Source organism: Hippopotamus amphibius, chromosome 4, assembly GCF_030028045.1.
Source record: "Hippopotamus amphibius kiboko isolate mHipAmp2 chromosome 4, mHipAmp2.hap2, whole genome shotgun sequence".
Lineage (NCBI taxonomy): Eukaryota > Metazoa > Chordata > Mammalia > Artiodactyla > Hippopotamidae > Hippopotamus > Hippopotamus amphibius.
The window spans coordinates 187,167,350-187,184,290 of record NC_080189.1 but is presented as its reverse complement, the minus strand read 5'-3'; the positions used below and the strand labels follow the sequence as shown (position 1 = coordinate 187,184,290).

The 16,941-nt window shown below is 59.2% G+C and overlaps 1 protein-coding gene across 1 annotated transcript in view; it reads left to right on the top strand.

Annotated features, from left to right (window-relative positions):
• Positions 1-16,941, top strand: part of AHNAK2 (AHNAK nucleoprotein 2) — a 41,462-nt gene that overhangs the window by 4,890 nt on the left and 19,631 nt on the right. Inside the window, exons 2-7 of the mRNA XM_057732651.1 lie at positions 12,634-12,692; positions 12,799-12,897; positions 13,606-13,689; positions 14,542-14,692; positions 15,075-15,259; positions 15,415-16,701. Of these exons, the coding sequence (XP_057588634.1) occupies positions 12,634-12,692; positions 12,799-12,897; positions 13,606-13,689; positions 14,542-14,692; positions 15,075-15,259; positions 15,415-16,701 (1,865 nt within the window). The remainder of the gene's footprint in view (positions 1-12,633; positions 12,693-12,798; positions 12,898-13,605; positions 13,690-14,541; positions 14,693-15,074; positions 15,260-15,414; positions 16,702-16,941) is intronic.

Sequence of the window (16,941 nt, the reverse complement as noted above, 5' to 3'; positions counted from 1 at the left end):
CAGACCATGGGCCACCGGCACTGGGCTCCGGGGGCCCCGCCCCTCCTACACCTCCTCCGCCCCTGGTGCCCTGGTTTCCCAAGAGCTGCCAGCCTTGCCAGACTCCTCCTCAGGCAGCAAGAGGATGGCCCCCCACCTGAAGCCTGGCTGTAGGACCCCTGCGCATCTCCCCCCCGCGCCCCCCCCCGCAGGGTGGCAGACGCACCCGCGGGCCCCTCCGCGACACCCCCCCCCCCCAGGAACGCAGCACTCACCCTGCCCCCCTGGCCAGCGGGTTCACTGTCAGCTGCCCCCGGCGCTGCCCCACCCCTCCCACAGTGACCCCGAGGAGGAGCCCAGAGCCCAGGCGGGGCTGTGCAGCCGGGCCCGGCGGGCATGTGCCAGACCACCTGCAGCCAGGCCCGAAGGGGTGGCCGCTCCGCAGGTGCCTTGCCCACCAGCCCTGCCGCTGGCCCAGCACCTGCCTGCAGCCAGGGCACCGGCGGGCGGGGTCCCCGGGAGCCTAGGCGGGTGGGCAGGGCCTCCTCACCCAGAGCCCGTATCTGCTGGGGAGCCAGGGACACCCCTGCAGGGCAGACGCCAGCCCAGGGGCGGGGTGGGGGCGGCCCCCCGACTCCCGCCCCGGCCGGTGCGCAGCGGTCCTGACCCAGAGCCCCTGCCTGCGGCTGACTCCTCCCCCCCCACCCTGCACTCCAGGCAGCCGCCGCCTCCTGTCGCCCGGGAGCCACACGTGCCCTGCGCCGCCGAGGGCTGCTGGTGCCGGCCGCCTGGGGGAGAGGGTCCAGGGTGGGGGCACGTGCACATGCTGGAGTCTGGGGGCGCCTGTCACAGGGGGCGGGGCAGAGCTTCGCGTGCGGGGGAGCGTGTGGCTGGAGGAGGCCAGCGGGGGGCAGGTCCGGCTGTGGGGGGTGGGAGCCTGAGCAAGGCTGTCACAGGCGTCCAGGGCCCGGTGGGTGGCGGCCCAGGAGGGGGGTGTTCAGGAGGGTGCGGGGTGGCCTGCCTGGTGTGGGGAGAGGAGGTGGGGTGACCCTGCCCCGTGCCAGCCCGCGTCCGCCCCCTCCTCCCAGCTGAGTCAGCCAGCCTGGCCCTGCCTGGGGGGTGGGGGGCAGCAGTCCGGGGGGGCGTCAGGCCGTAAACCAAAGGTTCCCAGGCGGGAAGCGTGTGGGCCGGCGGAGCAGGTGAGGCCCCTGGCCAGCAGGCCTGGCCGGCTTTCCCGTCTCAGTGTGACCAGAGTCCTGTGTGACCGTGAGGTTTTTAGAGGGGGAGGCCAGGAGGCGCCTGGGCGCTTTTCCGCCCTCGGGCCTCACACCCTGTTTCCCCAGCAGTGCCCGCCGCCTGGAGCTGGCGGGAGCCGTCTCCCCACCTGGAAGCCCTCCGAGCAGCCAGGGGCCTGGCCCTGCCGTCACCCCCCCCGAGGCCGCTCCCAGCCTCCCCGTCCCCGTGGGGGCCTGGCCGCCCAGTGGCTTCTTTTGGTGCCTGTTGCCCGCAGTGAGCCAAGGAGCCCCCGGCCCTGCGGCCACAGGCGTTGGCCTGGTGTGTCCGTGCGGGTGTGGGTGCGGGTTCAGGCTGACCCGTCGCCGCCCTTCCCAGGCCTGGGCCTGACCCCTCACTGCCCTGGAACCCCAGGCTGGGCCCCTCAGCTGTGCCGGCCTGCTCCGACCTGCTCGCGGGGTGCAGGAGCCCGCAGCCAGCGGGGCCCCACCCCACGGGGTTGTGGGGCGTGGGGCGAGGCAGCCCTGGGACCCAGCAGCAGATCTGCAGATAGGGCAGCCTGGTCCTGCCCGGGCCTGCCGCGGCTGCCCAGGCTCCTGCAGCTGGGAGGGGCCTTGAAGCCAGAACCTGCGTCCTCCCGCGTCCCCTCAGGGGTCCCCCGGGGCAGGGGCTGGACGTCCCGGGGGACAGAAGGGTGAGGTGACAGGAGGTGGTGGGCCAGGCAGGGGGGCTCTGGGGAGCGGGGTTGCTGGGGGTCTCCGGCACGTATCCCTCAGCTGCCACTTACGTCCAGGGACTGGGGGCGGGGGTGGCGGTGGAAACCGCCGGCCCCAGGGGCCCACCATGCCCGGCACATCAGATGCCCCGGGACTTTGAGGGGTGGGTTTTGGCCGAGAGGGCCAGAGGGTGGCCGGGGTCTGGCTGCCCTCGAGGGGCGTGGGCAGGGGGGCAGGAGCCAAGGCCACCATCCCCACGGTCACTGGCCCAGGCCACAGGTAGGCTCGGTCTGGCCCTGCTCTGGCCTTTGTGGCCTCGGCTGTGGGAGGAGCTGGCCGTGCCCTGGGCAGGGGTCTCAGCGGAGCCTGAGGGGCCGTGCGGCGCTGAGGCCCCCGAGGGAGCCTGTGCCCGCCCTGGGTCCCTCCTGGAAGGGCCTCCAAGTCCCTCCCCGCAGCCCGGGAAGGTGGATGGTCCTGTGTGACATCTGAGTCTGTCCACCTGTCTGTCTGTCCACACAGCAGGACTGGACTGGACCGGGCCGGGTAGGGCGGTGGCAGTGACTCACCCATGCCGAGCTGGGCGGGTGTTTCCTCCCCCAGTCAGCTGCTCGGCCCGGGGGGGTGCTCCAGGGGAGGGGCGGGAGCCCCAGCTCCTGAAGCGGAGGGGGAGGGGCCTGGCCCAGCCGTGGGGGCCTGGGAGGGGATCCGCCCAGTCCCTCTCGTGGGGCGAGGGGGGCTCGGCCCGCTCCAGGCCTGGCTGAGAAGGGGGCCTGAGGGCGGGGCCGTGGAGGGAGGGGCTGCGGAGGGCGGAGTCGGGGAGGATGGCCAGAGGGAGCAGCGAGCCCGGGATCTTCACTTCGGGGCAAGTTGGGAGGACGTCGGCCTCGGTGAGCGACTGCGCTGTCTTCTGTATCCACCCTCTGCCCCTGTCCCCTGCTCTCCTCCCAGGTTCAGCCTGGGGCGCCTGACCACCTCAACACGCAGCAGGTGGAGGGCGGGGGCCTGGGGGTAGGGGCGGCGGAGCTGGGCCGGGCGTCGCCCTGACGGCCCCGCTCCAGCCTCAGCGGGTGTTGCGGGGGCAGGAGGTGCGTCAGGGCACGGCGCCCAAGGGGACCAGCAGGGCCACTTCCGTCCCAGGACAGGCGGGTCCGCGAGGCTGGACCGTGTGGCCTGCGGGGGGTCCTCAGAGGACGGCTGCGTTCCCTGTTTGGTGCACTGGGAACCCTGGGGGGGGGCGGGGGCGGGGCGCGCAGGCACACTTGACCTGCAGGTGCCAGGTGTGCGGTGGGGGCGCCCCCCGTCACAGGGTCACACTGTGCTGGGTATCTGGGTGCTGGCCTTCAGCACAGAGAGAAACAGACGCGGGCCCGGCGGTGCTGTTGGGTGGACAGGAGTGAGGGGACACTCCTTTTGGCTGCCGGACCCTTGGAGTGGGTGGGCTGGTGGGCCTGCTTCAGGCCTCGGTGTCTCCAGGTGCAGGAGGAGACGCGCTGGGCCCGCCTGCCGCCCCTCCCAGCCCTCGAGACCCCGCCGCACCCTCAGACTGGTGGGACCCACCTTCCCTTCCTCCACCCACCTACTGCCGGCGCTAGTATTTATTATGCACCTACTGGGTGCTGGGCTCTGAGTGCTTGTGAGAACGTCCTAGGGACCAGCGGCCAGAGATGATGGCAGGGTGGCCAAGCTGGGCTGCGAGACGTGGGAGGAAACTGCATGTGCGAAGGGCGGCGGTCGGGGGAGAGAGTCTGGTCTGCAGCACGGCTCCGGGGGTCTGGGGCCCGGGCAGCGGCGGCGCAGGCCGGGGAGGCCGCCGGTGCTGCTGGGCCAGGCAGACCGACAGGCCAGAGAAGGTGACGCGAGAGCCTCCTGGTTGCAGCTGGGGCTGCAGCGGCGCTGGCTGTGGGTGGGAGAGGAGTCCTCACCCCCAGGCTTGCGCGGACCGGGGCTGCTTCCTGGGCCTTCCCGGGCCCTCGGAGGCAGAGCGGGAGCCAGGCTGCCTCCCTGTGCAGCAGACTTATCTTGAGAAATATCGGGGAGGCAGGGCGGGCCCTCGGCTGCCTGTGGGTGTTGCTTCAGACAGTCTGAAGGTCTCATGACGAGTCAGCCGAGCTTGGCGCTTTCCTCGTGAGCTTCCAGGAGGGGTGAGGCCGGGCACCCCGTGTGCCCCTGGGTGGCGTCCCCTGAGGAGGGAACCTGCCTCCAGGGCTCCGGGTCCCTTGGCCTCAGCTGGGGCTGTACACATCCACACACACACACGCAGCACAGGCACAGAGACCCCGCAGACAGACGCCCTCGTGCTCATACACACACACACACACACACACACACACACACACACACAGGGTGGACCCAAGGGTGCACACTCAGGCCGCTCTCTAGGGCCCCCTTTGTTTGCAGCTCTCCCCCCACTGTTCTCACGGTGCCCCAGTCCCACCACTGCCCTAGTGACACACACACTCACCCCCACACCTGGAGGCTGGAGCTGGGCCGCGGGGGTGGCCCGTTTGGATGCAAACTAGGGTTCTGTTTAAGCAAAACTGCCATACCCGTGAGTGGCCCTACTCTGGGCCGTCTAAGAATCCCCACTTGGCTGGGCACTGGCAGGAGAGGCCCCAACTCAGTCTGGAGCCCAAAGGGCAAGGTGAGTGTGGGAAAGCCATCCAGGCAAACGCCCCTTTCTGCACCCCTCCACCTGGCCCCCCCCAGGCGGCACTGCACATCCTGGCTCCTCGGCAGACACACTGCCTGGAGGCCCCACCCCAGAACACAGTTCTTGGGAGTGACGCTTTTCAGCTGACACGGTGCCCGCCTCCCCCCCCCCCCCACAAGTCCCCTGTTAGGCACTGTTTGAGGCCATGGAAGAGTCAGGGTGTGGGGGTGGATGGACAGGTCACCTAACAAGGGTGCTGGGGCCACGGCAGGGCCTGAGCCTTGAGGAGCAGGCGGAAGGGCATTTGGCGAGGTACCAGGTGCCAGCAGCCGGACCTCAGCATGTCACCTCCACATCCTCCTCTGTAAAGTGGCGCTTTGGTGACCTTCTTTTGCTGGGTCTGGGCTATCTGCAGGGCCAAGGCCAGGTCAGGCAGGCAGGACACCTCCCATGCCCTCGGTGCAGAGGGACCCTCGGGACATGGGGACCAAAGCACAGTGCTCTGGGGGGTATTGGGGTGCCTCCTCTTCCCTCCCCGGGGGCAGGTCTGAGGCTGGCAAGGCTGCTGGCGGCCTTGCCCCGTGGCAGGCAGGATTTCCTCTTTCCTGTTTGTGCGTCTCTGGGCCGGGCTCCAGCCAGCCTGGGGTTCTGCCTTAAGGGATGCAGAGAGACCCAGAGCTTAAAACCACAGCCAGGCAACTTCCCAGCGGTCTGACCTTGGGCTAGGTCTGTCCTCGCCTCCCTGAGCCCCGCTTTTCGTTCCTACCTTGCCTGTAGGGCTCTTGCACCCGAGGCGGTGGCTGTGAGGCCGGGACCGGGCCGGGGAGGGGCCCAGCGCAGGAGGGGCGGTGGTCCAGCTGGAGCGGGGCTGGCCGAGCCTCCTCCGCCCCAGGTTCCCAGCCAGGCCGTGCCCCGCCCTCAAGTTCCGGGCCGTGAACCCCTTTCCTCACCCTTGCCCTTCATGCCCGGAGACTCCCCCCCCCGGAGCAGGTCTGGGGGTACAGCTTCTCGGGGCCTGGGGGTCCCCGCCCGACTGCGGCGCCGGCACACAGCGCCCAGCCGCAGGCCCGCCTGGCCGGCGCGGCCGCACCCTCGCCCGGGGTCCCCTCCTCCAGCAGCCGCGGGGCGCCGCCTTCGCGGGCCTGGGCGGACCCCCGCCCTCGCCCTCGCCCCCGCCCCCAGGGACACGCCTGCCTGCCCGCGCGGCGCGGGCGGCGCTCCCGACCTTGTTTTGCTGCGACTCAGACAAGGCTGCGGGGCGCGGGGGCGCGGGGCGCGGAGGCGCGGGGCCGGCCGCCTTGCCGGGCGGGTCCGCGCAGCCCCGCAGGCCTGCCCGCCTCTCTGCCGGCCGCGCCCGGGATGGCGGGCCGTGGGGGCGCGGCCACCCTTGGGCTCCGCCCGCCGCGTCCACCCCCGCGCCGCCCGCGGCCTCCCCTCCCCCGGCCTCGGATTCCTCGTGGCGCACCCGCTTTGGGGACGGCGGTGAGGGGCTGGGCCGGACTGGGAGCGGCACTGCGGCCGGAGAGAGTGGGGTCAGCCGCCCTTGCCCTTGGCCTCCGCGCAGGGCAGCGGGCTGCGTGGGGAGCGGCTCCGGCCTGCACCGCCCCCGGGGGCGAGCCCCGCATCAGTCGGGGACGCGCGCTCCTCCCGGCCGCGCTCCCCCCCGCCCCGCCCACTCCTCCACAACCTCCCTCCCGCCTGCCCCTCCCTCCCCCAGCCCCCCCGAGTCGCCTCTGGTTCTTCTCAGTGCGCAGAGTAGCCCTCTGACATCCATGGGGAACTCAAGGCCCAGAGAAGGGACAGGCTTGCTCAGTGTCACACAGCAAACTGGCCAGAGTAGCAGGCAAACCCGCACTCCCGCCAGGACTGGGCTTCCCCCGTGTGCTCCGTGGGGACAGGGACGTGCAGGAGCCCGTGGCGGGTGCTGCGCCCGTGGGACACGGATACCCTTCTGGCTCCACGTCCTGCTGGCGGCGGTGGGTGGGGGGCTCGGGGGTTGGGAGTGGGCACGCGTGTCCCCTCCTCACCAGCAGTGCCGTCACAGCCAGGGAGGGCCAGGCTGAGCCCAGGGCCGGATCTGGTGTGAGATCCTGGGCCGCTTCCGCTGGAATATCGAGTGCAGTTCCGGGGGCGTTGGGCCTGGAGTTGCTTGTGGACCGGTTTGAAGGAAGGGCTTTGAGTGTTGAATCATCCCAGAACGATGTACATAGCCTGTTTCTCCTTGTTCCGTGCCGGCAGCGTGTTTCTCTAGGAATATGTCCAGTTCCTCTACGTTTTCGGATTTATTGGCATCAAGTTTATACTTTCATTTCCATTTTATGTAGAATTTGACTATTTTTGGGAAAAGATAGCAATCACATGTGAGTAACTGGATGCATTTTCCCAAAGTGGACACCCTGGGGTAACCAGTGCCCCTTACTCCCACCAGAGGCCCCTCCCCGCTGCTCTGCCCCTCCCACAGCGCTTCCCGCAACCCGCCGCCCTTGCCTGTGAGCTGCCCGCCCAGCGGGCTCTGTTAGAGCTGTTCACGTCCAGCTTATCGCAGCACTAAGTCCGTGAACTTCACCCACACTGTCTGTGGACACAGTTCATCTGACAGAGACTCCCAGGTTTTTCTTCATTGTCCTGTTTTTTGTTTGGTTTGTCTGTTTCTCTGGGTGCACCGTGCGGCCTGCGGGCAACCCGTGCCCCCTGCAGTGGAAGTGCTGAGTCCTGGGCACTGGCCCTCCAGGGAATTCCCCTCAGTCTACTGTTGCTGGGCATCTGAGCCTTTCTGGTTTCTGGGTACCGCAGCAGTGCCGACATGGACGTTTTTGTACCTGTCTTTTGGGGAACGTAGGCGTGCGTGTCTGTTGGGCGTACACGACGGAGTGGGGTCTCTGGGCCTGGGGGTAGGATGTATTGACTTAAATAGACGCTGCCAGGCTGTTTTCCGAAGTGGCTGTGCCACTTCACCCCCAGGCCTCCTCCAGGGTGGGGGAGTTTCAGCTGCCGCATGTGCTGGACACCATGCGGTGTGGTCAGCCTTGGTCCTGTGAGCCTCTCTCCAGGGAGTGGTGTGGCAGCTCCCCCTGCCCCCCACCCCAGGTTTTCACTGTCGTTATCCTGATGACTAAGGATGCACCTTTCCATATGTTAATTGACCAGGAGGATGTCTTCTTTTATGAGTTCCTTTCCAATGTTCTCTCGCGCGTGTTTCTATTGGGTTGTCTGTCTTCTTCTGGTTTGCAGGACTTCTTTGCACATCTTTGGGTAGGAGGCCTCAGTTTGGTAAATGTATTGCAAATCTCTTTGTCCGATGCACAGCTTAACTTTTCACTGTGGTATCTTTTGATGAACAGAAGCTCTTCATTTTAATTTAATAAGTTAACTTAGTAATTTTAACAATTAATCGGTTGTTTCCTTTAGGGCTAGTGCTGTCTGTGTCCTGGTTAAGAATTGTTTGCAGACTTCTCTGGCAGTCCAGTGGTTAAGACGCCACGCTTTCATTGCAAGGGGCACGGGTTTGATCCCTGGTCGGGGAAGAGCCAGAAAAAAAAGGAATTGTTTTCCTAACCCCAAAGTCATTTTCTCTGCTTATCTTCTGGAAGCTGTGTTCTTAAACTTTGGATCTGCAATCCACATGAAATTAATACTTCCTGGGGCTGACGTTGGGGTCGAGACTAATATTGTTCCTTGTGCTTTTCCAGTGGACTTGGCACTGCTGATTGACCAGATCCTGAATTTCCCACAGCGTTATATCTGTATGAGGCTGATCCCGGGGTCTTTGCTTTGTTCTATTGGTTTTATTCAATAATTTGCATTTCCCTTACAACTAAAGACATTGACCATCTTTTCTGTGCTTATTGGTACATCTTCTTTTGTGACGTGTCTGTTTAAATCCTTTGCCCACTTTTAATTGAGGTTTTTGTTTTATTTTGTTTTTGTCTTTTTCTGTTGGTTTGGAGAAATTCTTCTGGATGCAAGTTCTTTGTCAGATATATTGAATTGCCTTTTCATTTTCTTAAGAATGTCTTTCAAGACCAGAAGTATTTAATTATGATGAAATATGATTTATCGGATATTCTTTTATGATTCACACCTTTTGTATCCTGCCTAAGAAAACACTGCCTTCCTCAAGGTGGTGAAGAATTTCTCCTCTGTTTTCTTCTAGAAGTTTTATAGTTTTAAGTTTTACATTTAGTTCTATGATTCATTTTGAGTTCATTTTTGTGTGTGCTACGTGGTAAGGGTCCAGGGTTTTTTCCGCAAAGAAATATCCACTTGTTGCAGCACCATTGTTAAAAAACTATTATTTTTCTATCGAAATAATTTGACTGCTTTGTCAGAAATCAATTGATCTTACAAAGTGTGGGACTATTCTGGACTTTCTATTCTTTTTCACTGATATTTGTGTTTATACCGTACTGTCTTGATTCCATTGGGGGTCGGAGAAAATACCCCTAGTTGATTTTAATTATGGTTTTAATTATTTTAAATTTATTGAGACATTTAAATGAGCCAGCACAGGGTCTGTCTCGGTGAATGTGCACCGAAGAGGAATGAGTATTCTGCTCTTGTCAGGTGGCGTGATCTTCACGTGTCAGCGTGGTCCCATTGGTTGATGAGTGGATCCGTGTTCTTACCTATTCTATTTTGCAAGGCTGTCGATTACTGAGAGGAGGGTTACAATCTCTGTTGTAATTGTGGATTTCTCTATTTGTCCTTTCAGTTTTGCCAGTTTTCTCTTCAGTGTTCTTAGCCTCTGTTATGAGGTGTATACAGACTTAGGTTTTTGTTCTTTTCTTTAAATGATTTGTGCCCTTTATTATTATGAAATGATTAGTTTTTGCACTGCATGTATTTTTTCTTTCCTTTTCTTTTAACTTCTTTATATTTATAGCCCATTTCTCTTAGATAGCCTGTAGTCAGGTCTGGCTTTTTAAATTGCATCTGACAATCTGTACGTTTTTGATTGGAATTTTAAGTCCTTTTATATTTAATGTACTGTCAATATAGCTGGCTTAAATTCTACCATCTTGCTAATGACTTTCTATTTTATTCCATCCATCTTTTGCTCCTTTTTCCCTCATTCCTTACCTTGTTTTAGAATTAATTAAATATAGATAATGTATATCATTACTTAATAACATACATTACATACATAAATATAAATTTTGATTTACAAATTAACATAGGTTTATACATTAAATATATAATTATTAAACCCATGTATGAATGTAAATTATTTATATACATTATATATATAAACAATGTATATTTTTAGTATTGAATTTTTTTGGCTTATTAGCTACACATCTTTTTCATCTTAATGGTTGCCTCGTGGTTTGTGGTATGTATTTTTTATTCATCACAGTGGGCCTTCAGACAACATTGTACTTCCTCATATGTAATGTGAGAACTTTACAGTAAGAGCTTCTATTACCCCCAGCACCCTGCTTTGTACTATAGTTGTCATATTGTCATAAGCATTACTTCTGCATTAGGGTTACTTTTAGGTTTATTATTTGTTTTATGCAGTTAATTACCTTTTCCTTTGACAGCTCTATTGAGGTGTAATTTGCATACCATAAAACCCACCCATTGTAAAGGTATGATGCACTCATTTTTAGTGACTTTATAGAGTTGTGCGGCCATCACCCCATCCAGTTCCAGAGCATGTCCATCACCCCAGAGTCTCTTGAGCCTGTTTGTAGCCAATGCCCACTCCCACTCCTAGTCCCGAACAATTACTTAATTCTGCTCAAATATAGAAATTGATCCAATATACCCTTTCCCTTTCCCTTCTTTTTGCTATCATTGCCACATAGATATATCACATCTATATAAGTTATAATCCCAACAGTGTGACATTAGAATTATTGCCTTATATGAGGAGCTGACAGGCTGTGGCCTGTGTTTTAAGTCTGTCCAGCTACTTGTTTTGTAAATGAAGTCTGGTTGGCACGCAGTTACGCTCATTCGTTTACATGTTGTCTGCAGCTACTCTGTGCTACAGCCATGGGGTGGCAAGAGAGATCACACGGCCTGCAAAGCCTGAAGTATTTGCTGTCTGACCTTTCACAAGAAAAGTTTGCAAACCCCTGCTTCATACAAGGGTGAGTCAAAAATTATCCACACTCTGGCTGTAGAATTTATAGAAGTTTTAGTATAATGGGAGTGCAGATAATTTTTGACTTACCCTTCACCCTCCTATAATCTTGTCTTTTAAGGAAGTTAAGAGATGGACTGCAATATGCTTATAGATTTCTCATTGGAAAGGTGTATTTGTTGAGTCTTGTATATCTGCCCACATAGTGACCACCTTCTGCCGTCTTCGTTTCTTTCTGTGGATTTGGGTTAGCAACTGCTGTCAGTTCCCTTCCTTTAGCATTTCTTTTAAGGCAGACCTGCCAGCAGGGAATTCTCCTAGTCTTTGCTCATTTGCAAATGTCTTTTTTTTTTTGCCTTTATTTTTGAAGGATGGTTTGCTAGCTATGGAATTCATGGTTGGCGATGTTTTTCTTTCAGCAATTTGAATAAATTGTTCCAATTTTTTCTAACTTCAAAGGTGTCAGATAGTAATTGTATTGCTGTACCATTAAATGTGATGGGCCACTTCTCTCTTGTTGCTGTCAAACTTTTTTCTTTCCCTTAAACATTTTAATGTGATTGTTTAGATCTGAATCCCTTTGTGTTTATCCTTCTGGGGTTTGTTGAGCTTCTGAGATCTGTAGATTGTTTTCAGCTGTTATCCTTTCAAACATTTTTTCTGCCTTGCTCTTTCTCTGAGACTTCGACTACACATATATTCATATTCTTAATGTGCCACAGATCTCTGAGCGCTGTTCATTTTCCTTCAAATTCTTTTCCCCTTATTCTTTTTCTTTTTTCTTTATTAAATACTTATTTATTTATTTATTTATTTATTGGCTGCGTTGGGCTGCGTTGTGTCTTCGTTGCTGCACACGGGCTTTCTCTAGTTGTTGTGAGCACGGGCTACTCTTCGTTGTGGTGCACGGACTTCAGTAGTTGTGGCATGTGGGCTCAGTAGTTGTGACTCTTGGGCTCTAGAGCACAGGCTCAGTAGTTGTGGTGCATGGGCTTAGTTGCTCCAAGGCATGGGGGATCTTTCCAGCCCAGGGATCAAACCCATGTCCCCTGAATTGGCAGGCAGATTCTTAACCACTGTGCCACCAGGGAGGCCCCCTTTTTCTTTAAATTGGTTAGTTTCTATTAATCTACGGGTTTGTTTGTTTTTGGCTGCACCATGTGGTTTGTGGGATATTAGTTTCCCAGCCAGGGATTGAACCCAGGGCCCAGCAGTGAAAGCACTATGTCCTAACCGCTGGACTGCCAGGGAATTCTCCTAATCTACAAGTTTTTCACCTCCTTTCTCTGGCATCTCAGCCCTGGTGTTGAGTCCCTGTAGTAAATTTTCAACTCCAGAATTTCTGCTTGGCTTTTTTTTTTTTTTTTAAGTAATTTCTGTTTCTTTATGACATTCTTTCTTCATTGAGCCATTGTCACCATATTTTTCATTAATTCTTTCAACATGGTCTCCTTTACTTTTTTGAACAAATTTATGAATGTTGCTTTGGAGTCTGTCCCAAATCCAACATCTGCGGACATTCAAAGATAGTTTCCATTAACTGCTTTGTCCCTCAGAATGGATCATACTTTCTTGTTTCTTCGCATGTCATGTACTTTCCTGTTGAGTGCTGGACATTATAGTTTATATGTTGTCGTAACTCTGGATTCTGATTCCCTGTCAGGGTTGTAGTTACTGTTTTATTTGTGTTTGTTTAGTAACTTTCTTTGACTGAATCTGAAGTCATCTATTTTGCTTAAGCGCCCCCCCTGCGACGCCCCCATCCTGGCTCACTGCCGTGGGACCTGGTCTCACAGCCTCTCAGTGGCTGTGGGTCTTCCCCTGACCCCTGCCTGTGCTCAGACCCAGCGTGCAGGGTCACACCACCTCTGTGGTGTACAGCCTCTCCTGGGCCCCTAGCCCCAGCTCCACCATCTGCTCCACCCGCCTGCTAGGCTCCACTGACTCATCCTCTCCCTTCGCAGTGTCTGGCCGGCAGTTGCAGCCTGAGGAGCCAGATGCAGAAACCGAGGAGGACCACTCTGTAAGTGAGGCCTGGGAGGACCTGTGCCCCCCTACTCCCCCATCCTTTCCCGGACTTGAGCAAAGCCTGAGTGGCTGAGGGTGACCCGATTCTCCCCTCCTGCCAGGTGACTGAAGGGCCTGTGGACGAGATCATCCGGCCCCGGCCACAGGGGTCCTCACCCGTCTACGAATGCGTGACTGAGGGTACCAGCTTCAGACTCCCGGTAAGGCTGCCGGACACACACCCACAGGGTGAGGGAAGGCTCAGGTGTGGGGCCTCAGGGAATCACGCCTCCTCCCGCATCACCCTGTGTGGGCAGCTCGCACATGCGTCTGTGGAGCCACGCTGCCTGCCCCGGCTGTGTCCACTCGGCCCTCTTCTCTGACTCCTCTGCCCTTCCCTTGGACCCCTCCCTTCAGCTGGCCAAGACACACTTGGGATGGCAGCCGTGTGTGCGTGTGGGGGACAGCCCTCGTGCTCCTGTGTGCGGCGGGGCACAGGATGTGTGCACGCACGTGCCTTCTCTGTCAAGGAGACACGGACAGGGTCTGCGTGGCCACCTCTGGGGAGGCTGCACGGTGCTGCATGCGGACCCTTAGTTCCCTGACGAGGGATGGAAACTGTCCCCCTGCGTTGGGAGCACAGGGTCTTAACCACTGGACCACCAGGAAGTCCCGAAGGCCGCACTCTTATACTGTTTCTTTTTTGCCGCCTCTACCTGTGGGTGCGGGGCTGGGCCCTGTGGGACGCACGGGGGCCCAGAGTCACCTTTCCCCTGGAGGATCTCAGCTTCCCCTGGGGGATCTCAGCTCCCCCTGCACGCAGCGGCACTCTGGGGGCCTGAGCCTCTGAGCTGGCGCACCCGTGAGTCCCCCCTCGCGCCCGCTGGGCTGGGGCAGGTTGGTGACCCCGCCGTCTGTTGCTCCTGCAGGAGGACGCGCCGAGGAGGCGGAGGTCCTGGTGGAAGCGGGATTCAGGGGACTCGCGGACGCTTTCCAGGATGAGCCATCCGGAGGTGGGTGTGCGGGAGCGGCTGCTGTGGGCAGCCCGTCCACAGGGGCTCCAGCCGGGGAAGCCAGGGCCAGGGCGAGAAGGAGAGGAGCTGGAAAGTGGGCAGCATGCCCTTGTGCGCTGGGGAGAGGTGTGCCACCTCCCTCACCAGGCCCCAGCGGGGAGCAGGGATTCCAGAACACTGGTCCAGGCCTCCCCCAGGCCCCTCTCCTCTCACAGTGAAGGACCCAGACTGCTGACCAGGTGGAACCAGGTGCACAGACCTCAGTGTTCTCAGCTGTACAGTGGGTACACCTGCTGCCTGCTACATCCAAGGCCACGGAAGGGGCTGGGTTCTGTAGGCTCCCAGCAAGGAGGGTGCGCTGCCTTCTGTCACTGGCAGCCCCAACAATGCTAATGCTGTCCTGGACCCCGAAGACCCATCGTGTCCGAGGTCAGGCTGGCCACGTCATCCAGTACTTTCCTTGGCATTTATGCCCTCCTTGGTCTGAGCCCCAGCTGCCTCGTGTGCGATCGCTGCTCGGAGTGAACGTGATAAGTAACGAGGAGCCGATGGAGGAAAGCTTTGGCCACGTGCAAGCAGAAGCCTCTCCCCTGTGCTCGCCAAGCCCTGATGGGCCTGAGTGGCCAGGCCAGGCTGCTCCTGAGTCTTGGTGGGTGGGGGGTGGGGACAAGGCGAGGCTGTTCCCAGCGGAGGCGGCTGCAGCTGGCTTCCCCCAGAGCCTGGACCCCGCAGCCTGCCCAACGACGGGAGGACTGCGGGGTCCCTGGCCTCAGGAGAGGCAGCCCCCCAGCACCTACGCCCACAGTGGGGCAGGTGTAATCTCACTAAGGCCCTGATGTGCTTCTGCCCCAGTCCACGCAAGAGGGGACAGAGGTGACGCTGAAGACTGAGGTGGAGACTGGAGCCAGTGGCTACACTGTCACAGGCGGCGGGGACCAGGGGATCTTTGTCAAGCAAGTGCTGAAGGACTCCCCAGCCGCCAAGCTCTTCAGCCTGAGAGAAGGTGCCGTGGCCCCCACCTCACGTCCCCACGGTCCCATCAGGATGGGGGGGAGCCTGGAGGGGGACGGGCCACAGTGGACCCAGTGGACCCCCTAGAAGGGTCCCTGTGGTTCCGTCAGGATGGGGGGGCCTGGAGGGGGATGGGCCCCAGTGGACCCAGTGGACCCCCTAGAGACTGCTCAGCTGTGTCCAGGCTGGGGCCACGCGCTGTCCTGGGTTTTCTGCCTGGAAACGGGGACGCCTTCCCCTCCGGGGCTCAGTGGAAGAAGGGGCCGGGCCGCCTGGGCGGGGCTGCCTCCTCTGGCACGCGTCCCTGTGGGGCCCCCCGAGAGGCCTGGTGAGGCTGGGGTGCTAACGTGCGGGGCCGCTCTGCCTGTGTCTAGGAGATCAGCTGCTCAGCACAACCATATTCTTTGACGGCATTAAATACGAAGACGCTCTCAAGATCCTCCAGTACTCAGAGCCTTACAAGGTTCAGTTCACAGTCAAACGGAAACTTCCTGCCAGAGAGGACAAGGAGGGGGCTTCCGGCAGCGCTCAGCGTGCCCCGAGGGGCAGCGAGGAGCAGGTGAGCGTGCGTGGCCCGCAAGGCTGGGCCCGGCCAGCCTCCCCGTGCCCAGGCCTGGGCTGCGCTGGGGCCCCCACAGCCCCGTCCTGTCCCCGGAGCCCAGGACCTCCGATTCCCTGTACGGGGCGCCAACAGGTACCCCCTCCCTGTTTCAGGACCAGGATGCGGCCGACGGGTGCACGGAGACCCCCACGAAGATGCCGCAGGGGGATGGAGACCAGGAGAGACTCATCTCCAAGCCCAGGGAGGGCAGAGGCAGGCGACCCCAGAGGGAGCGGCTCTCCTGGCCCAAATTCCAAGCTCTGAAGAGCAAGCGCGGGCCAGGGCCCCGGAGGTCACACAGCACCTCGGAGGCCTACGAGCGAGGGGACGCGGCCGACCTGTCGCCCACCAGCACAGACACGGAGTCCCAGCTCCCAGCAGAGGAGCAGGCGCCAGAGGCGGGGCCAGGCAGCCAGCGGAGGAGAAGGTTCCCAAACCTGAGATTCAGGGTGGGCTCAGGGAAAGGCCTGTCGGCCAGGGAGGCCCACGCTGCCGTAGTCCAGGCTGAGGTCCTGCAGGAAGCAGGGCCCAGGGATGCGGGGCAAGAGGATGTCGGCAGGGCTGCCGAACACGGCAGGAGAGAGGGCAGGACGGCAGTGGTGTCAGAGGAGGCCAAGCCCCGCGCACAGCCTGGAATGCCCAGTGAGGGAGCCCTGGGGGGAGGGCCCGGCCCAGAACCCAGACTCCAAACAAAGACAGAAGAGGCCAAGGAGCAGGCGGAGGCTGTGCCCCAAGGGAAAGCAGGGGAGGGCCTGGCCACAGGGCAGATGAGGGAGGGTGCCGGGCAAGGCGGTGAGGCGCTGGAGACTGGCACTGCCAGGCTGACTCTGCAAGAACCCACAGACCAAGGCAGCCACCAGAACCATGAACCAGAGATCCAAATCCGGATACCCACCTTGAAGACACCCAAGTTTGGATTTTCCAAAGAAAAAGTGCTAGAGAAAGAAGGAGGCACAGCAGCTCTCCAGCAGGAGACCCGGCAGAGAAAGGTCTCCGAAAAGGACACGGGGACCACGGGAGCAGATGTAGGTGAAGCAGAGACACGAAGGACGGAACAACCTGCAGCCCAACTGCCATCTGAACGTGGCGAAGAAACAGAGGCAGAGGCAGTGCAGAAATTGGAAGAGGAAAGAAGGCGAGAGGACCAGGAAGAGGAGGGCAGGGAGGGAAAAGTGAAAATGCTATTCAAACTGCCCTCATTTGGGTGGTCACCAGCAAAAGAGCAAAGAGGAGATAGAGTGAGACAACCACACGCAACAGACAAGGAAAAGAAAAGTGCCATCACTGGGGTAACTTCACATACAGACATAAAAACGAAAGACGGACAAGAAAAAGAGAGCAAGTTCAAAATGCCCAAATTCAAGATGCCGTCCTTCGGCGTGTCGTCGCCGAGCAAGTCGGTCGAGGCCGCCGTGGACGCGTCCCTGCCCAAGGCCCAGGCCGAGGTGTCCCTGCCCTCGGTGCCGGCCGACGTCAAGAGCCCTGAGGTGAGCGCCGAGCTGCCCTCCTCCGAGCTGGGCATCAAGCTCCCCGAGGGCCAGCTGCCCGAGGCGGAGCCCAGGGAAGCGGCGGCGGGAATCGGGCTCAAGGGCCACCTGCCCAAGGTGCAGATGCCCAGCGTCAAGGTGCCCAAGGTGGAC